The sequence below is a fragment of the Notolepis coatsorum genome, assembly GCF_963971535.1.
Source record: "Notolepis coatsorum genome assembly, chromosome: 9".
In the NCBI taxonomy this organism is placed as follows: Eukaryota; Metazoa; Chordata; class Actinopteri; order Aulopiformes; family Paralepididae; genus Notolepis; species Notolepis coatsorum.
Window position 1 is genome coordinate 75,490,390 of NC_140173.1, and position 22,686 is coordinate 75,513,075.

General features: G+C 41.8%; 1 protein-coding gene across 2 annotated transcripts; it reads left to right on the forward strand.

Annotated features, from left to right (window-relative positions):
• Positions 1-49: 49 nt before the first annotated feature.
• Positions 50-22,220, forward strand: mcfd2 (multiple coagulation factor deficiency 2, ER cargo receptor complex subunit). 2 transcript variants are annotated; one of them, XM_084321113.1, is made up of 4 exons: positions 50-96; positions 626-823; positions 7,561-7,720; positions 19,697-22,220. In XM_084321113.1, exons 2-4 carry the CDS (start codon positions 627-629, stop codon positions 19,826-19,828), a joined length of 489 nt encoding a protein of 162 aa, XP_084177239.1. In that variant the 5' UTR covers positions 50-96; position 626; the 3' UTR covers positions 19,829-22,220. The 2 variants fall into 2 exon arrangements, with proteins under 2 accessions (XP_084177239.1, XP_084177240.1); XM_084321114.1 differs by lacking the exon at positions 50-96 and adding an exon at positions 118-360.
• Positions 22,221-22,686: the final 466 nt, after the last annotated feature.

Genomic DNA, 22,686 nt, shown 5'->3' on the forward strand with positions numbered 1-22,686 from the left:
TGAAAGGGTGGCTACGGCAAACTGCTAGGTCCAAAAAGGCAGGGAATCATTTGTGTTGCAGCAAGCAAGTCCACACACAGAGAGAGACGAAAACAGGTGACTTATATTTTTGATGTTCATGCAATGCAACAGTGGGCTTCTGATAAATCTCGAGATTATGCGTTGAGTCAAGTAAATAGTCTGCTCTCTCTAGCCTACTGACAGGATTGTTTGAATATTTCGAAAATTAGCCTAACAAACGTTACTGCTAGCTAACGGTGACGTTAAGTTCAACCAATCACAGTCTGTACATCATTAATTAAACTAACGGTGCATCTTTCCACAATATTATTCTGACCGTCCACTGTGCCAACACTAACAGTAAGTGATTATATCTGTATTGTTACACACCTTCATTAATTAGCTTACCAAGACCACTATATATCTTGCCATGACAGTAGCTGCTGTGAAAACATGGTCTAGTAGTTGTATCAAGTGAAGTAAGTTATCTTTCTCATCGTGTGTGTGTGTGTCTGTCTGTCTCTGTGTGTGTGTGTGTGTGTCTCTCTCTCTCTCTCTCTCTCTCTCTCTCTCTCTCTCTCTCTCTCTCTCTCTCTCTCTCTCTCTCTCTCTCTCTCTCTCTCAGAATGATGATACGGGTAAATTCCAGGGGCACCCATAGTGTGGAGTGGGGTTTGCTACTGGTTCTCCTATCCTGCTCTCTGCTGTCCAATGGTGAGACTCAGCAGGACCCTGGACAGCCACAGGCCACCGATGACGACACCCAGACAGCCAACCATGGCCATGGTCATCGCCTGGACCGGAACATGGTGCAGGATAAAGAGTGAGCGAATCCCTTCCATATTAAACTGCTTTTCTGCTCGTAGACACAACATAATAACGTAATATTCCACATATTCCACCTTAACACTAACAGCCTGAGACCTAAACTGGCTGAAATCAGACAGTTGACCGGTATCACAAACAGTACTGTATTTGCAAATCTGGTATGTCATAAATGTATAGATGTAGCAGTACTGACTATCTGTATGTCATGTATGTCATATATGTCTATATGAATTGAAAATGGGGGACCCTGATGGAAACAAGACAAACGTCTTTCTCAGGTCTGCATCCCCTTAACAATTGTATGTATTGAGCCGTACTGTATTGTACCCATTCTGCAATCTGTTAAATAAAGTTTTCATTCATTCATTCATAAGGCAAACATATTGTGTTTCACAGAAACGAAACTAGATTCATCTGTACAGGATCCAGAGATTGAAATAGAAAATTATTCAATAGTCAGGAGGGATAGGAATCTGTATGGAGGTGGTGTCTGTGTGTATATTCACAAAGATACCAAATTCATCAACCGTACTGACCTTAACCATGACGAAATTGAAACTGTTTGGATTGAAATCTTATTCGAAAGGGCAAAATCAGTACTAGTCGGCACAATCTATAGACCGCCAGAACAGAGTGGCTTCTATGACACACTTAATGGGTGTTTAGCTGGTGTGGAGGGTGTAGAAAATATTCTTATTGGGGACTGGAACACGGATATGCTATGTAAAGCAGCACCCGTCTTCAAGGCCTTCAGTAGGTTTTGTGATCTGCACGGTTTCAGCCAGCTAATCACCCAACCCACAAGAGTGTGTGATTCAACACAAACCACCATTGACCTCATTCTGACCTCTGACAAGTCCATGATCACCAACAAAGGGGTGATAGCATGCGGGTTAAGTGATCATTATATGATTTTCTGTACCCGCAAAAAGCTAAAACAAAAGGCCGGCTGTCACAAAACAGTCACATCTAGGGACCTCAAAAACCTACTCTTAGAGAGGCCTTTAACCAAGAACTGGAGAGCATGGACTGGTCAGATGAGCTCAGTGGTACACTGGTTGAAGAAACATGGCATGGATTCAAAACCAAATTCACAACAATACTTAACAACATGGCACCCCTAAGAACCACCAGGGTTAAAACCTATGCTATGAAAACCAGAGACAAAAAATTCTCTGAACTTCATAAAAGTCAGACAAAGCTTACCAAAAGCTCAAATGGTGAACTCCAAGCCCACGTGGTTGAACTAAAAACTCAAAGAAACAGACTAAGAAATAACGTAAACACCATGATCTATGTCAAATGTATATACACTCTTTTTCTGGATTTTTTTTTTTTTTTTTTTTTTTTTTTTTTTAGTATCACAAACAGTACTGTATTTGCACATCTGGTATGTCATAGATGTAGCAGTACTGTCTATCTGTATGTCGTGTGTGTCATATGATGAATTGAAAATGGGGGACCCTGATGGAAACAAGACTTTCAGGTCTGCATCCTCTTAACAATTGTATGTATTGAGCTGTACTGTACCCTTTCTGCAATCTGTTAATAAACTTTTCAATCAATCAATGATCAGAACCGCAAAAAAAAATTCATCAATGACAAAACTTAGGAAAACAAAAACAAACCATGCGAACTTTGGAAATTACTCAACAACCAACTAGGCTGCAGCAAAAAACTAAAAACAGATTTACAAACATAAACATAAAGACAGAAAACACTCTCATCATAGACAAACTGGATGTGGCCAAATACCTAAACATATTCTTTACAAACATAGCCACAACACTGGTTAATAAACTACCCTCCCACTCAGGGCATTATGGGGTAGAACACATAGTAGCATACTACAAAAACCTAGGGGTCTGCAAAGACTACTTCAAACTGGAAATGGTAACAACAGATGAGGTACTCAAAAAAACTGAGCGCCCTCCAACCTAACAAGGCCACTGGCCATGACAACATCCCCTCCAAATTCCTCAGACTCAGCAGCCGTCATCACACGCATAATAAACCTCTCCATAAAACAGGGACACGTCCCCAAGGACTTCAAAATTGCGAGAGTGATCCCCCTGCACAAAAAGGGCAGCAGATTAGACCCAGGCAACTACCGCCCTTACCTCCATCTCGAAAGTCATGGAAAAAATTTTCTACGAACAGGTCGAAAAGTACCTAGCGGAAAAAAATCTAATCTACGAATTCCAATCTGGCTTCAGAACATCCCACTCCACTGAGACATGCCTTCTCTATTTGAACGACCACATCAAACAAGAGGTGGACGCAGGCAAATACTGCGGCATGGTCATGCTGGACCTACAAAAGGCCTTCGACACTGTCAATCACTCCATTCTGATTGACAAGCTAAAAGCAATTGGTTTTGATAGTCTATCAGTGAGCTGGATGCAATCCTACCTTGAGGGGAGAGAACAGATGGTGGAGGTAAACGGTACCCTATCCCCCCCCCTCACAGTGAGCTGTGGTGTTCCACAAGGAAGCATACTAGGACCGCTACTGTTCCTAATTCATGCAAATGCAATGTCGTCAGCTTGTGACTGCAACTTGTTCTTGTTCGCGGACGACTCAGCCCTGCTGGTCTCTGACAAGAACAAGTTACAGGTTGAAAAAACCCTCAGCTCAGAACTCTGCAGAATCTGCACCTGGCTCACTGATAACAAACTATCATTACACCTGGGTAAAACAGAGGCCATTCTCTTCGGATCAAATGACAAACTCAGCAAGACCGATGGCTTCTCAGTTACAGTGGGTGACAATATTGTCACAAGGAAAGATGAAATTACATACCTAGGTTCCATCCTAGAGGCAAACATTTCCTGTGACAAAATGGCATCCAATGTAATAAAAAAAGTCAACCAACGAACTAGATTCTTGTACCGGATCTCCTCTCTGGTAAACAAGAATACCCTGAAGACTGGCAGGAGCACTCATTCAAGGGTACTACGACTATGCGTGCACCTCATGGTACCAAAGCACCTCAAAGGCGCTAAAACAAGATTACATCACAAAACAAACTGGACTACTGCTTGACCTTACTCCTAGAACCCACCTCACCCCTGCCCACTTTGACTACCTAGGATGGCTTAGAGTAGACGACAGAGTACAGCAATTTGCAATGGGCCTGGTCTACAAGATACACTACACGACTAAGGTACCCATGTACATGTCAAAATACTTCCCAAAGGTCAGTGAATACCACGACCACAACACCAGAGGGAGCTCCACAAATCATGTTAAACCCAGATTCGGCTCAAACAAGGGACTAAACACGTTTCGCAATTATGCCACATCAATGTGGAACGCCCTACCCAAAGCTGTAAAGGAATGTGAATTACTACCCACTTTCAAAACTACTCTCAAAGAGCACCTACGGGAGACTGCAATTCGAAACTGGCCGCTGTAAATGTACAGTAAATGTCCTAACCCAATAATACACGAGACTAGAGCCATATGAAATCCGCGTTCACGGAATTGCGGATGGAATCGCGGAATTGAGCAATAAAAACTGAATCAACTGTAAATGTGGAATATTGCAGAATTTGCCCTAATCTGGACTGAAATTCCGTATTCGGGAGAACATGGAACGTTTGGTGCAACGCGAACATGACCGGGGACGCTACAGCGTGTTACACACAACACGCAGCAATTTCCAAGCGTCTAGCTGCTTCCGTGTTAACATTAACGTCGGAAGAAATTCCACACTAAGCCCTAAATTCAGAGCAGCGCAGTATCCTAATGACTTGTATATGACCGGCGATAAGGTGTTTTGCAAATTCAGCCATGTCAGAAACACGGAAACACACTGTGCTTCAAAACAGAGTAGGGTATATCTGAATCATACACACCAGCTATCGAACGATGATTCCTGGTGATCACAATAGATACAGCTAGAGGGCGAGGCTAATCACTGACACTATTGTGATGAAATAGCTATGTAACGTTGCAGTACATAAAGTACACAGGACTAGAAATTATAGCTTCTTGCTAAATCTGGTGCACCCATCTATTTGTTTAATGCAAATGATTGTCAGTACACACTGTCCTTTATAATCTAAACTAAAGGTGCCTAAATTATGCATTACTATATTTCATCACAATGGATATAGCTAGGCTACTTACATTGTGATATTGTCAGTAGTAGCTAGCTGTATCTATTGTTTGTTTACACTTGAAATGTGTTTTTATTTTGTCACTATTCTTTGAAAAATATTGTGTAAAATTGAACTGTATTTCTGAGTTGCAGCACTTAAAAACATTAAATGGACTGTTATATCTTATTAAATTGTGGACATTTATTCATTCCCACTTATTAGACACTATTTCGGATGGTAAAATGAGCGTACAAAGCAAAATACAGAATTCTAAAATATTAAAACGGAATTTGGAAAAAGATTTCATATGGCTCTACACGAGACCCTCTTCTTGGGACCAAGTAAGGTTGTCGATATTCCAATGTACAGTTTTGCTTGTACAGTTTCCCCCACCCTGCCTACCCAACCCCCCCCCCCCACCTCCAATGTACAGTTCCCCCCCCCCCAGGGCTCTACAGTGCGACCATATTGCTCGCATATGCCCCTAAAAATATGTGCGTGCGAACATGCAAAATCAAGTACTCGCACGGCGTGCGAGTGGGGCCAGCGAGTGTAGAGTACAGCCTCTCATTCGTCTTTTTTTTCTCTGCTGCGAGAATCGTTAAAAAACTACAAGTCCCACAGTTCACAGCCGCATAAACGTTCCAATCACAGTAGTTTCCTGTGGTCACGCGACTGGAAACCGAAAGTAATGATCAGCGGCTGCGTCACTGTCTGAGTCAAACAATAATACAGCCATGTCGAAGCCCATTCATTTTTATTTTGCGCGAAAGATACCGGAGAATGAGAAATCAGGCGAGGCAGCTCATGTTACAGAGGTGATGGTTAACGTTAACCAAGATACTGACGTTGGCCAAGCTAGCGAGGCTACACCCACTGTAGTAGCCACTGTAGCTAGCGAAGCTACACCCACTGGAGCCGGAGGGAAGACATACAAATTTAACGTGAATTGGCTAAACATTTCCCCATGGCTAGAGTTCGAAAACAATGTCATGTTTTGTAAATATTGCAAAGTAGGATCGATGCATTGCGATGCATTGTTACACCCCTACAACTGGCCCACTGTGTATGTGTGTACAGCTAACTTGGCTAGCGTTATCAACCGCAGAGGTGGGCAATGGGTCCAGCTGTAGCGCCGGACGGCCAGAGTGCAAGCGGTGTGGCAATAGGTCCAGCTGCAGCGCCGGACGGCCAGAGTGCAACGGTGTGACGTCGTAATTGGCAGAATCGACTGTCAATCAATGGTCTACCTGACACGCAAACTACTGTACTGGAGGTGTACAGTATTTCAATAGGCAACCCTGAAAGGATTATTTTTCTAAAAGAGCAACACTAGCTCCCCCCTCTACTGATGGCCCTGGTTGTAAAGCCAGTGTCTCCTTTTTGTTCAATATCACTGCCTTTCTTATTAGGCCTAGTTGTTGGCTACAACTTTGCCATAGTAGGCATTAATCACTTAATTAATAGTTCAAATGTCTGTCCCATTCCCGTTTGCACACGCAGATGATACACACACACGCACACAGTGGGCCAGTGACTTTGGTGGTATGTGCTATTGCACAGATGTGTCCCGTTCCCGTTTGCACATGCACGCACAGTACAAATATAAATTAATAAAAAAAAAAAAAAAAAAAAACTCTACTTGACATATTTTCACTGTGCTCCTAAATATTTTTGGGTGCTCCTAAATTTCTTTGTGTGCTCCTAAATGTTTTCATTTAGGAGCACCTGTGCCCCTAGTGAAAAAGGTTAGCGTAGAGCCCTGCCCCCCCCACCCACCTACCCAACCTCCTCCAATGTACAGTTTCTACGTCAAATGTATATACTCTCTTTTTTAGACTCTTTTTGTATCACAAACAGTACTGTATTTGTAAATATGGTATGTCATAAATGTATAGATGTAGCAGTACTGTCTATCTGTATGTCGTGTATGTTATATATGTTATGATGAATTGAAAATGGGGGACCCTGAGGTAAACAAGACTAAAGTCTTTCTCTGGTCTGCATCCCCTTAACATTATTGTGTGTATTGTTGAGCTGTACTGTATTGTACCCATTCTGCAATCTGTTAATAAAGTTTTCAATCAATCAATAATAATAATAATGCAGGGGTTGGCATGCAATTATCCTCAATGTTAGCGGTTAGCACACACTGTTAGCACACACACACACCGGAACACACACGCATGCATTGTTTTTGTAGGATCGCCGATGCGATACTCCTCTGCGCTTAACCCATCCCGTCATCCTTCCCCCCCCCCAAGGGCAGACGAGGGCTGTGGTGTGAGCCACGCCCGGGGACCATCCAAGTGCTCCTGCCCGTCTTCGTCACGGACGCAACAGCGTTAGCAATCTGTTGTTTTGCATGTTTTTCCATTGTGTTTCTCTTATCGGGGGGGGGGGGGGGGGGGGGGGGGCATTGCGAGCACGGGGAGAACATGCAAACTCCACACAGAAATGCCCGGGAGATACCCCATCTGGGTAACTGGCATCGCGGAAACCTGGTCCCCAAGTGGGAATCGAACCCTGGACAAAGGGTTGGTTTACCAAGTTTGCCAAAAATGGATGTGCCTTGTCTTTGGATTGTCTCTCAGCCTCTCATTTCTATGTAATGTCTGTGTTAAAGCCACATCATGGAGCATCTGGAGGGAGTGATAGACACACCGGAGAAGGAGATGACACCCCATGAACTTCAGCTGCACTACTTTAAGATGCATGATTACGATGGCAACAACCTACTGGACGGGCTGGAGCTGGCTACAGCTATCGCACATGTACACAAAGAGGTGTGTGTTGGTGAATAATATCGTAGTAGCTACCAGATAATATGTTACTTTAGGGGCTCAACTAATGACTATCGAGGAACTAATCGGAACACGCTAACATTATGGGACATGTATTTATCTTCTCCAGAGTCAGACAAGAAGATGGATACCAATCTGGCTCCAAGCTAGCCTAGCTCAAATTAATGGAAGTGGATACAGATCAGCTAGCCTAGTGCATTTCTCATCATTTTGGTGTGTTCCTTTAATAAACACCAGTTTTATAATAATAATGCAGGACGTCTTTATTCGGCATGCAACGACATGGGGCATGCAATGGGCGGCGCACACACACAGGAATACACGCACACACACGTATATGCATTGTCTTTCTCCGGGTCGCCGATGCGATTGAGCTCTGCGCTTAACCCATCTCGTCGTCCTTCCCTCCAAGGGCAGCCGGGAGCAGACAGGGCGTCGGCGAGGTACCGTGCCAGGGGGGCCAATCCAAGTGCTCCTGTCCGTCTTCGTCAGGGACGCGACAGCATCAGCGATCTGTTGTGCATGTTTTTCCATTGCGTTTCTCTTATCGGGAGGGGGGGGGGGACCCTTGCGAGCACGGGGAGAACATGCAAACTCTACACAGAAAGGCCTGGGAGATACCCCACCTGGGTACCTGGCATCGCGGAAACCTGGTCCCCAAGCGGGAATTGAACCCTGGACAGTGTTAACCACTACACCACCGTGCCGCTGATGTGAGCTAGTGAGAAAGACATCGCTCCCATGTAGCATGTCTCTTTAAAAGCTAGAATCTACGCTACCATTTGACCCAGTGGATCTGTGCTCCAAATCCGAGTGTAGTAATTGATTTGTTTGCAGATGCATCACTCCAAACTTTCAACTTGTCGAGTAGAGGGTGGTCGATACACACACAGAAAAATGTTGACTTGTTCGTTGTAATAAAAAACAAAACGATATCTATCTGTTACATTATCAAAACTCACAGAGCTCCTTCTATCGGCTACATAATAAAAGTCTTGTTGGGGTTACCATTCTCTGCCTGCTTACATCTAATAATTTTTTTTATCATTGGCTGTTCCTCCCAAAGTAATGTGTTGCCAGGCTAATGCTAGGATAATTGAAACCCAGTCAGGCAAAGGGCCTCGGAGCCAAACAATATGAAAGCCTATTAAAAAATAAAAATAAACATCAGTCAAAGAACAGTCAACGTTTCATTCAGTCAAGGCACATATGTGGACCTTCAACTTGTGAGAGATAAAGATTACAAAACAAGTCTGTATCTTCTAAGAGGTCATAACTGATGACTTACATCTTAACATGGGAATAGAATGTTACCACCTCATCTGGATATTTTCTAGAGACCACTGGTGTGTGTCTGCATACTAAGACCTATCAGCTTTGCATGCGTAGTAGGGCTGCACGATTTTGGGAAATAATCTAACTAATCCATTTTTCTGGTGGATATTGCGATTGCAATAAAATTTGCGATTATAATAAAAAAAAAAATAAAGATTTAAGCAGCCCCACAGAGGTTTATTGTAAAATGCGGCTTGCATCTGGCCTACGCGGTGGGTCTGTTCGGGACACCGAGCCTGAAAATGTTTCTTTTTACCTGGGAATCGATACTGGTACCCAACGGTACCTTTTTTTCCTGTACTTTACTCTCCCTCTCTGAAGTCTAAACTTCACAACACACAATCTAAAACCCCTTACCTCCCTCTCCCAAACCGTTCCTACAACAATAACAACTTGCAAAGGAGATTTTGTATCTCAATGGGACTTCCTGGTTAATTTTTTTTGCATTATATATATTTTTTTGCGATTTAATCGTTCAGCCCTAATGCGTAGGACTGATGTTAAAGGACTGTCTTTGGCTTTGGTGACTTGTCACATGACTGGTGCAGTTCCCCAAAAATTGCAGAATGGCATGTTCTTTTATTTAATTTTTTTCTCACTTTTCTCCAGACGTACACGTTCCAAAAATCATTACAACTATTTCCATTGTTTCAAATCAAGAGAAAATGAATGGTTATACTGTAGGTATCTTTTGATGGAAGACACACCAGTGTCAAAATGTAGGAGAGACCCATCTGGTTATGGAGAATCAGTGGTGTTTCATAACTCATAGGCATTGCAGAGATATTGAGGAAAAACACAGATCTGTGTGAGATTATGTGCAAAACAAACAAGCAGAAAAGTGCCCCTTTTAACTCTGTCATACATAAGTGTGATCTTAACGGTGCTGTAAGTGGTATTCTTTTGTTTGTTAAAATAGCTCTACACTCCGACAGCCATACAGAGTGTTTGATCAGTAACATGGGTCTCCCAGTCCCTTCCCCTCTGCAGTAAACAGAAAATACAATTCCTGGTATCCTGTTCCCACTTCGTCCAATCAGGAGAGAGAACTCCACATGGCAAACATTAAAAAAAAAATACTAGTTTTAACCTATTAACACATTCGGGGCCAGACCCGAGATATCTCGGGTTAACTCGCCGACTCTTAATAATAATAATAATAATAACTTTATTTGTATAGCACTTTTCATACAGAGGTTGCAGTTCAAAGTGCTTCACAACAGTAAAAAATACAGGCATAAGCGAGCATAAAAAGATAGACAGGTAGAATCACAGTGTTTCACATTAGGATCTAGCATCCTAATAGGCTCTCTATTCAGTAATACTCCTGTAATTCCCAACATACTTCACAGTACATATTGCTGTAACTTTAGTGATATTAGATCACAGGGACACGAACCCACACTGTAACTTTAGTGATACTAGATCACAGGGACTTGAACCCACACTGTAACTTTAGTGATACTAGATCACAGAGACTCGAACCCACACTGTAACTTTAGTGATACTAGATCACAGGGACTCGAACCCACACTGTAACTTTAGTGATACTAGATCACAGGGACTCGAACCCACACTGTAACTTTAGTGATACTAGATCACAGGGACTCTAACCCACACTGTAACTTTAGTGATACTAGATCACAGGGACTCGAACCCACACTGTAACTTTAGTGATACTAGATCACAGGGACTCAAACCCACACTGTAACTTTAGTGATATTAGATCACAGGGACTCTAACCCATACTAAATAGTGGGACTTATTGCATGAACAAATAATCACAGTGTTTCACATTTGGATCTAGCAAATAATAAAAATAGTTTAAAATGATTCAGTTTAAAAATAGTCATCAGTAAGAAGTAAAAAGTGCAATAACCGACGCATGAATTTGATAGGCTGTGTATAAGAGTAGGCAGGGTAAGAATAGTGCAGGTAAATACAAGTTGTGTCAGGATATCCCTGATGTTTCCTCTGGCAGATATCTATCAGTGAAATGCCTGAGCAAAGAGATGGGTTTTAAGCTGTCTTTTAAAGATGTCTAGCGAGTTGGCTTCCCTGATGTTTTGGGGTAGTTTGTTCCATAGTTTTGGGGCATAGTTGATAAAGGCTGCATTACCGATCCTCTTTTGACTGCTTCTGGGAGCCTCTAGTAGTCCAGCAGCTGATGATCGCAGTGTTCTTGCTGGTGTGTAATTTATTAGTGTTGGCGATGTAGCTTGGTCCCTGTCCATTTAGAGCTTTGTATGTAAGGAGAAGGACCTTAAAGTCAATTCTAAATGTTACAGGAAGCCAGTGTAAAGCAGCTAAGACTGGACTAATGTGCTCTCTCCTTTTGGTTCTAGTTAGCAGTCGGGCTGCAGAGTTTTGGATTAGCTGAAGCCTCTCTGTGGTTTTCTTAGGGAGACCTGTGAAAAGTGCATTACAGTAGTCTAACCGGCTAGATATGAATGCATGAATTAGCTTCTCAGCATCGTTCTGATTAATAAATGGTCGTACTTTTGCTATATTTCTGAGATGGAAGAACGATGTTTTTGTCACTTTGCTAATATGAGAATTGAAGTTCAGTTCTGAATCTATGATAACCCCAAGACTAGTGACCTCAGATTTGATCCAAGGGGTTAGTCCCCCCAGGTTCTTTATTAATGTTTCTTTTCTAGTTTTGGAGCCGATAATTAGAATTTCAGTTTTGTTCTCGTTTAGTTTCAGGAAGTTCTTACTCATCCATTTATTTATTGCCAGTAAGCAGTCTGTAATGGAGCTAATCGCTGTATCATTTGGTTCAGCAGATATGTACAGTTGTGTATCATCCGCATAGCTATGGAAATCTACATTATGTTCTCTGATGATATCACCCAGCGGTAACATGTAAAGGGAGAAGAGTAAAGGACCTAAGCAACTCCCTTGTGCAACTCCATAGTTGTTGTCGTATATATCAGACATGTGATCTCCTAGTTTAACATAGAATTTCCTCCCTCTGATGTATGTTTTAAACCAGCCCAGCACATGTTCTGAGAAACCGACATGGTTTTCAAGACGATCGATTAGAATATCGTGATCGATTGTATCAAATGCTGCACTGAGATCTAACAGGATAAGGATGGAGATCTTATTCTCGTCAGAGTTTAGTCTGAGGTCACTGATTATTTTGGTGAGGGCAGTTTCAGTGCTATGATATTTTCTGAATCCTGACTGAAATTCTTCTAAGATGTTGTTTTCTTCAAGAAAGGAATTTATTTGAACTGAAACTATCTTTTCAAGTACTTTACTAATGAATGGTAGGTTGGATATTGGACGATAATTTGCCATTTCATTACTATCCAAGTTAGTTTTTTTTTATTAATGGCTTTACAACTGCTGTTTTAAAGGCATCCGGGAAAATACCAGTCCTAAGGGAAGTGTTTATGATATCTAGCACAGGACTTGAAACACTATTAAATACCCGTTTGAAGAAAGCTGTAGGTATGGGGTCAATGTCTGAGGTGGAGGAGTTACATTCTGAGACAGTTTTGCAGAGTACATCTAATGTGATGCATGTGAAACTTCTCATGGTTACATTGCACGGTTTGCCGCAATCCGCTTTATTTCCATCATGAGTAATGCTGGCCCTGATCAAGGTTATTTTGTTGTTAAAGAATAGTGCAAGTTCTTCACACTTAACCGTTGATGACTGAGGAGGTGTAGGGGCAGTGTTGAGTAGTACATTAATAGTGGAAAAGAGGATTCTGGAGTTTCCAGCATTTTCTGTAATGATTTTAGAGAAGTAATCTTTCCTTGCTAAGCGGATGGTTTTATTATAAGCAGTTAAAGCATCTTTGTATATATCACACTCTTGAGCGCCAAACCAGAGAAAAGTTGGGTTTTCATCGTTATTTCTTTTATTCGATATTTCCATTCATTATCCATCCAGGGAGCCTGGTGTTATCATAGGGAATGAGTCTGAGATCCCAAAAGTGCAATACCGGCCGCATCCTACCAGGCGGCGGTATCGAGCACCCTTTGAAACTCTGTGGGCTAGATCCACAAAGAATGGATTGCACGGTGCTAATTGCACCCTTACTTACAATTCATTATGAATTGAAAATGGGGGACCCTGATGTAAACAAGACGAAAGTCTTTCTCTGGTCTGCAAACCCTTAACAATTGTGTGTATTGAGCCGTACTGTATTGTACCTGTTGTGAAGGATCAGATTAAACCGAATATATATATTTATTTATGGATATATATTGAATAGTATTTGTATATCGTTTGATATCCCTTGTATATTCCTTGTACATATACACGGAATATCCCTTTAGTCTACTATAGCCCATAATAGTTCATTCTCTTATTGGACAAGGAACTGGCGCCAGGAGACAAGCCCCTTGGAGCCAAGTTCAATGGTACCGACGAAACATGTCCCTACTAGCCCCGGCTCTGCGCAGGGATACGGCTACCGAAAAGAGAGTGGCACTATTTGTTCACCGTGCATATAAATATGGCGCAAGTAAATGTAGAAGACCTCTTATCCCTTAGTCCTTTACCCTTCTACCCAACTAAGTAACAGAACGTGAAGCCTCACCCCACGATACCGCGTGCGGTGTAGTATGGCCTGTTTGGCCTTAGAATAGCATTGAGACCTCGTGCGAATTAATAGCTGAATTGTCAGAGTTTGGCACCGTATTTCTATTAAGTAATAATAGTCTATTATGTATGGTGCATCCTGCGGTTAGAGTTCTAAAGTGAGCAGCATCCCCGTCGCTTCCTCGTGTTATCTAGAGTCTTAACCAGGTTGGGCAGACCACACGTGGTGCTTTCATCCGAGGAGTTCTAGGCGAGGACCGAGTGGACCTGTACATTGGATTACCTACCCGACGACTGCTGAGCCCTATGCGGCATGGAATATATATTTGCTTTGGTACTTTGATTTGTGGAGCGGATAATCGCCAACACCGGTGAGTGTTGGATTTACCCCGAGAGGAGTCAAGGTGAGACGGCGCTCAGACCAGGCTGAGGTCGCCTCGCTTCTTCTTCACTGTGGAGCTACAGCTACAGCTACAGCCTACAAGAGAGCCAAGGTGTATTCATCTGTGGATCAAGATTCTACTGCACTGTCTTCTGTACCTGAAGTCTCCCTAGACATCGTTGACCAGACGGGATACTGCCGACGGCTCTCCTACCCCCCCTACCGGCTTACAACCGGGAGGACCCCTACAGTATATCCAGCTATAATCATTAAGTGTGCCATCGTTATAATTCCCTAAGAGCCAGGTTGTATACTTGCTTCCTGCGTAACCAGAGATTGGACATTCAGTGTTGATTTGCCTACGAGTACTCATTTGCCTTACAAGTGCATTCAAATCATAAATGTAATAGTAACTATTATATGTACCCTTTGCTATATATTAAATATTTGATTATTACCTTTGTGTGGACCCGATTTCATTGTGGGAAAGTGTTCATCATATTTAGATATCGTGTACTGTATGGCCAGTAGTTAAAGTACATAAAGCGGTAGTGGTTTAATGATACCATACTTATCAATACAGTCAGGGAATTGTACCCCTCAGTTACAGTACCCATTCTGCAATCTGTTAATAACATTTTCAATCAATCAATCTTGTGGTTATTATTACTGTGCTGTACTTGATCAATGCTGATCAATAAAGATCCTCACTGCGATTGCCGATGGTTATAACTAACTAATCGCAGTGAGGATCTTTATTGATTAACGTTAGCTAGCTAGCACATTTTGCATAGAATAAACTCGGCTAACGTTAGCTTATAGCTAGCAAACTATAATTCTAGTTAAAGCTAGCTAGCTAACGTTAATCAATAAAGATCCTCACTGCGATTGCCGATGGTTGTGATAACTAACGTTACGCCTTACAGTAGCTCCTATCAGTACTGTAGTCATGTCATTGATGCCAACATTCGTTGGACGAGCTATGCTAGCTCTCATCTCAACTAGAGTTTGTTGTTCTTCATTCCAGAAGGTTGCTTCCGGTAAACTAGCGCAACGTCACCACTGACCGCAGCGCTGTGCTCCAATAGGAAGGCAATCGCATGCATAAATGAAAAAAAATAATGAAAAGAAAGTAATTTTTTTCCCCCAAACGCAGTATAGTATCATTTCGAACACTCTAGTACCGCGGTACCAAATTTTTAGGTGAAGCACAAATTATTATATTATATTATATTATATATTAAATTATATTTTTAAAACATCCCCCACTGTGTGTCAGTGGTCAGTGGACACAGATGAAAACATATTAACATTAGGTGACAGCGCACCTGACCAGATGAAATTATATTAGGTGACAGCGCACCTGACCAGATGAAATCATATTAGGTGACAGCCCACCTGACCAGATCAAAACATATTAGGTGACAGCGCACCTGATCAGATCAAAACATTTTAGGTGACGGCGCACCTGACCAGTTCAAAACATATTAGGTGAAGGTGACAAGGAAGCCACAGACTCATACCCCCCCCGACACTCAACTAACCGCCTCGGACAGTCCTTCATACCAGTGGCCATCAGGCTCCACAACAGTGGGCAGCAACTGCTGCCAGACATCGACCTGGGACTTATAGGAACCCAAGGAGGACAACTTACACTACCTTAGGCATACTGCACCTTATGTGGATACTGTGATACTGTGAATAATGAATAATGTATATTTCAGTTAGTTAGATAGTAAATTATAACACTACCTTATGCATACTGCACCTTATGTGACACTGTGAAAATATATTTCAGTTAGTTAGATAGTAAATTATATTGACCTATTTGTTTACACTGCTTGTGTTGTTTTCACTACCTGTACCCCCCCCCCTTCCCCCATGCTGCTATGATGCCTGAATTTCCCCAAGGGGATCAATAAAGGAATATCTTATCTTATCTTAAAAGGAAAGATGAAATTCCCTACCTGGGTTCCATCCTATAGAGGCAAATCATTCCTGTGACAAAATGGGATCCAATGTAATAAAACTAAGTCAACCAACGAACTAGATTCTTGTACCGGATCTCCTCTCTGGTAAACAAGAATACCTTGAAGACTCTAACAGGAGCACTCATTCAAGGGTACTACGACTATGCTTGCACCTCATGGTACCAAAGCACCTCAAAGGCACTAAAAACAAGATTACAAACATCACAAAACAAACTGGTCAGACTACTGCTTGACCTTACTCCTAAAACCCACCTCACCCCTGCCCACTTTGACAACCTAGGATGGCTTAGAGTAGACGACAGAGTACAGCAACTTGTCTGGTCTTCAAGATACACTACACCACTAAGATACCCATGTGCATGTCGAAATACTTCCCAAAGGTCAGTGAATACCACGACCACAACACCAGAGGGAGTTCCACAAATCATGTTCAACCCAGATAAAATAATTTAAAAAGTAAAAAAAAAAAAAAAAAATGTAATAAAAAAAAATAGTTATAACTTAGAAATGAGATTGCATAGGTCTATGAATCGATATCGCGATTCTGTTTTGATTAATTGCCCAGCCCTACAGTGTGTACAGTAAGTTAGCTTGGTGATTATCATTGTGATGTAGGCTAAGCTGGCTAGCTACTGTTAGCATACAAGCTTTTACAAACACTAGCCTACTTACTTTTTCATCCACAACGTTTTTTCTGATCCAGATGCATAAGTCCACTTCTTCATGTTGCTCAGTTGCTGGTTTATACTTCGGTCCTAATGTTGGCGCAAAGTTTAATTTAGCCTGACTTTACTTGTTATAGCTGTACAGCTTACTTCTACTAAACAACAACTAAACTACTTCCTTGCTCTTTCAAACAGTCAAAATGGGTCCATCTGCAGGGTCGGAGGTTAGGTTTAGCTCTGGCCAATCTCAAGTTTCTCAAGTTTCTTTATTAGTTGTCATACAGAAGTACAGAATACTTTTATACAAAATGCTTATTTCTGTTACATTTTGTATAAAAGTATTCTGTACTTCTGTATGACAACTAATAAAGAAACTTGAGAAACTTGAGATTGGCCAGAGCTAAACCTAACCTGCAGATGGACCCGTTTTGACTTTGCAATGCAGCAATCTCTGATTGGATTTGCAAGGCTGCCAATCATATTCAACCTCCATGTATTGGATGGCAAGGGCTGTCAATCATTCAATCCTCCATTCAATGGCAAGAGTTTAACTGCACAGACCGTGCTTAGACGAAGTTAATAGCCTATTTCGATTGGCTGTTATTTATTATTTATATAACATTGGGTCACACCTGTGAAGTTTTCTTCACGAATAATTACTGCAGTCATTACTGCAGTGCAGGCCTGCTCAGAGCTGTCCATTTTGGCCATTTTTTTAAAAGAAAATTCACTGGCATTTTTTTTACAGAGAAACTTTTCTAATAAAAAATAATAATTAAAAAAATAATTTTTTTATATATATATAAATAAAATAAATGTATATATATATGTAAATGAATAATAATTATGAATTATGAGTGAATTTGTGTTTCACGTGTTGTCATAGAGAAACCTCCACTGCGCTGTACTATACTAATACCGGTATACCGTGCAACCCTAAATGGGCAATAGTATTGTATCCATAGCTATAATATAGTTATAGCCCTGCAAACACTGCCACGTATTCCTTCCTATACTTTAAAGCGTTGGCCTTTCAACCACACAGTACACAGCGTGGCGCTGAATGAGTTAACAGGTGGGCAGAAAAGTGGCAATTTTGTTTTTACTTTATTTTGAGGACTGCGTACCTTTTTTGCAAAGCTTATCTTTATACTTTATGCTTATAGCACATGCATACGCCTGGTCTCTTTTGAAAGATAACATTCTGAAGTTACTAATGCAAAAAAGGAAAATCACTTTTAGTGCTAATGAAATAGAGTAACATAGGGCTGAACTTGACTTGAACTTGTGTACTCAAATTTTTCTGTAGCAGTTGCAAAAATATATATAAAAAGAATAGGTATAAGCTGGAAAACACAGCGGATCCATAGCCTGAAGTCTTATGTAGTACAGGTCCAAATTTTATAAAAATCCAAATGAGTCTTCTAGAGAGATCCGGGTAAACGGTGTGCCAAAAGAAAAGCTCTCTGGTATTCCATTTCCTCATCCACGGCCATTCATTCGGAATGTTTTTCACTTCTGGTTTTCGCTCGTCAACTTTCACCTAGATCCCGTATTCTCACCCCCCCCACGTGGGGTATCATTGGAAAGCTACACTCATTGACTACAACCCTGACCATCATTTTCACAATCGCTGCATGATTGGCAGAGTTAGAGCGTCGGGAGTCCGGGGTGGTAATCTGATGCATGCCTGACATATCGTCATGTAACTCGAGAACCGAGGCACGGATTTGCTCGAGTGAGGTGGCGTTCGAACGGCAACAAATAGAGCTTTAATTCGGTAATTGTTCGGCTATAAGTGCTGTGACTTTCGTCTGTTCCGCCGGCGGGCCGTTGCATGTTAACACATTGAGTGCCTTTCCGGGAAGTGACCCCTTCCGTGCCGCCCATTAAACCCATGTAAACGTAGTTGTAGTTTGTAGAGCTAAACCTATATTTTATAGTATAGCTATGTGGGTATAATAACGCCCTCGAGTCTCAGTGAGCTGCTTCTGGTCAACGTGCAAAAAACAGATACTTTTTTCATCCATACATTTCCGTTTTATACCGTTTTGAATATGAACATAGTCTGGCCGCTTCTGAGCAATTCCAGGGAAAATAATTATTGTGTAATTTAATAAACACGTTGTCATTTTTCGCCTGATTATCGGATCTTCCTGAAATCAACGATAGATCATCATTATTATCCTCCGCCCCCCCCCCCCCCCCCCTCCTGCAACCCAACGGCAAACAGCCATACACATAAAACACAGATAGCTTCAATAGCTGTAGAAATAAATATCAGATCAACGTAAGCTTTCATATATGGTGTCCTTACCTGGTCTCTGAAGTAATGCAAAAAAAAGAATCCAATAATCTCATCGCCATTCCAGTTATCCACAGCGATCCTGTCTCCGACATTGTTGGGCATTGCACTTCAACGGGCGGGCGGGGTCAGTAGTCCAAACCATCCCTACAAGCGTGTGTTTTGCCGGAGTGTTTAGGACCCACCCCCACACCACAGCTCGGTAGGGAAAATAAACGAACCCGTTTCTAATGGGGTGCAATAATGCCGGCAGGCATTAGAGGGCGGTATAAGACCGTCTGCCAGCTCAGACACACTCGGAACAGTATGCACAAGGTGCCCCGCTGAATTATGAATTGCAATAGCGAATAAAAGAAATACCGTTACAGAAACGTAGATCTACGTTTCCGGCACTCAACGATCGGGCGACAGAACCGTAGATCTACGTTTTTGGCAAATAATGTGTTAAAAGGGTAAGCAAATGTGTCCTTAAAACAAGTTAAATAATCTTATCAGTGCAGTACGAATTTGGCTTCGCAAGATCTCTTGATATAAGTAAAAACATATAAGGTTTTCTCTCCTGATTGGATAAAGTAGGAATGGATACAGAAAATGTAGGAAGGGATACCAGAGAAAATGTATGTTGTGTTTACTGCAGAGCGGAGGGACTTGGAGACCCATGTTACTGACCAAACACACTTGCAGCGCCTTTTAAAACCATTTCCCATCATTTCCAGGAGGGAGGCGAGAACAGCCAGCCAATGAAGGAGGAGGACCTGATAAGTCTCATCGACGACGTTCTGCGGGACGATGACAAGAACAACGACGGATACATAGACTATGCCGAATTCGCCAAATCACTGGAATAGAGGAGAGACATGCTGCCTAAAGCACTGAGGCTTGTTCTCAGTGTGCACAACCACACACACGCACACCTCTCTTCCTCCTCTGAAGTGCTTGTCTAACAATCGGGAGGCGGTGACACCCTGTGATATCCCACGTAGCCTAGAAACAGAACGAATGTGATCGACCGAATTAACTGCCAAATCTCAACTATTACAATCAAATACAGCTGGATGTTACGCTGGATGGAATCCAGCATTGTGGACCAAAATCATTCATGTGAATTCATTGTTTGTTTAATAGACTGTGATGAGACGAACGGGCGGTCCTCACAGTGCATTATAAAGTGTCCTTTACTTGATCAGATGTACAGTATAGTAGCCTATGATGGTAATGTGCGCACGGAGAGCAAGAGGGTTATCATTGTCGAAGGGACTAGTCACTCTGGAAGGATGTTCATCGAAAGGATGATGAGGGTTTCCTTTCAGGACAATAAGCGTGTTGAACTGTCATGCTGCATGCCGGTGGCGTGGTAGTTTCACATGATATATTTCTATGTGAACCTTTCCGGTCAAATGCAAACCCGAGTTACATAGGTTGTCTAGGTCAAATGTATGAACTGATGCACAACATGATTGTATCTTCAGTGTAGTCTTATCGCCGCGCCAACCTGAGCGCAAGGGCTGCCCTCGACTAAAGAAATAGACCTCTCTCAAACCCGCCCTCTTTTCTCCATCCTCCCGATCACAACTGTTACTTTCCTCGGAGTGAAGCAACAGTTGTGATTGGAGGATCAAGAAAACAGGGCGGGGCTTCAGACAGGTTCTCTGAAGTTTCTTTCCACATGTAATAATGCAGAAGGACCTCTTAAATCTAGTGCTGCTTACCAGAGAAGTGCTTATCATCTTTCAGGAAATGACTCCTTCAGCATGCGAGACTAGAAAGGATCAAATTTGACTAAAAGATGCTTTATTCAAGGTGATCCTGATGTTTTCATCAACAGCAATTATTAATCATGGAGTCTTCCTATGTGCTAAAGTCAGCAGAACTACCCCAACAAGAAGCACTTACTGCATTCAGAGGTCAAGTCAATGCTCATATTAGGGTAATTCTAGTGACATGTCACACCTTTAGAAGGTGTATAAAGAAAGTTGTGTTGAAAATAAATCTTCTTTACAAAGGCTGAGGTCAATTAGTTGAGAAATATACCCCAACTTAATAGCACTTTCTATTACTTGGCGAAATAGTTGCTAAAGCTGAAGTATAACTCTCACTGAAATCGGACGTTGAAGTGTGTCAGTGTGTTTCCAGCAAACCTGGCGTTCTCCAAAGTAGCATGTGTCAAACAGAACTACCCCAACAAGTAGCACTTACTGAAATCATGTCAAGTCAATGCTAAAGTTAGGGTAATGATAATGACTTAACCAAAAGATATAAGTTGCTCCCCTTCCGATAGGGCCCTCTTACTCACTCTGACGATGTGTTTAGCAGGACTCCTCTGTCCTCCCACAAGCAGGTGGTGTGTCTAGTCAGAATTTGTTCTGCTTAAATGGTAGATCCACAGAGTCCAGTCCCACCCCCAACTGTGACATCATAATGTTCTGGAATCTTCACAATGGCCAGCAAACGATTCTGGAATTGGTGTCGTTACTGCACGAATGGCGCAGCACTCCTCCTTATGCATAACACTGCCACCTAAAGGCTTAGAGAGCACTTGACTTTCTAGACAAAGAGGTTTCAACATTAGGATGAGAATGCAAAATGCACTTTCTACAATAGAACTGGGAAATGCTTTGGTTAGCGTTGCCATCGGGGTAATTCTATATCCTTCTATATCTCTGACTAACAAAGTCTTGGATGAATCGACGGATGAATCGACTAGTCAACTATGAGGGGGCAGCTCTACTGAATGCACAACTGTGCTCCAAAGAGCTGATACTTGAGATTAATCTGAGGTCTTGGGAGTGAATGTAAAGCAGAGGTTTATTGTGCATTTTTATTTATTCATAAACTGGATAAACTAGACTTCCAGCATACTGGTTGGCCCCTTGGTCGATGCTCTGTAGTGCTCCCACTGCAGTTTTCAAGCGTAGACATAATTTTCATTGATTTTCAACACAGCACTTGTTACATACACCTAATTGCTCACAATGAATGTAGGAAATATTAGCTAACTAAAATGTTGTGTAATGTTTATGTCTCGAGGCCTCTACAAACATCTGTAATTTCATGTGTTATTTCATACAGATTAATTCTATTTTATTTTGTTCAGTATCTATTGTTCAAGTAATTTGGGTTATTTGAATGCAAATGACAAGACGGTAGCAGAACAGATGCAACAGTGTTGTCTCTGGGAAGTGTAATAAATAGTGTACAGTACACACTTATTTCTGATGTGGAGTCTTGTTTGAGGTAGAGCGGTCGTCTGGTAATCAGAAGGTTCCCGGTTTGATTCTGACACTTAACCCCCTTAAGTGCTTCTGATGAGCAGATTGGCACCTTGCATGGTTGCCTCCGTCGTCTGTGTGTGAATGTGTGAGTGAATGGGTGAATGTGAGGCATAAGTTGTAAAGCGCTGGATAAAAGCGCTATATACTGTAAATGCAGTTCTTACTCTTCTCAAATATACAGACACATCACAGCTGTTTTAAGTCTTTATTTAGAAAATGCTAAATTATTAACATACAGTTGTAAAATATTTTAGATGCTGTCTGTACCTAAGATAAGAATTTTCCTTATTACCTTAATTTACTATACTTGAATGTTTTACTTGATAGAAGTGTAAACTCTGGTGACACGTGAGGTATGTTCCAAACCCCATTAGAACAGAATTGCTTCCTTTAAATGAGAATACAAAGGATTTTCTGTCCTTGTCAGGACACCA

Bases quoted from the DNA above. Each gene is read 5' to 3' on its own strand.
- mcfd2 (XM_084321113.1), top strand. From the start codon at position 627: ATGATGATACGGGTAAATTCCAGGGGCACCCATAGTGTGGAGTGGGGT. The intron at 824-7,560 runs GTGAGCGAATCC...TCTGTGTTAAAG, and splicing joins AACATGGTGCAGGATAAAGA to CCACATCATGGAGCATCTGG. The intron at 7,721-19,696 runs GTGTGTGTTGGT...CATCATTTCCAG, and splicing joins TCGCACATGTACACAAAGAG to GAGGGAGGCGAGAACAGCCA.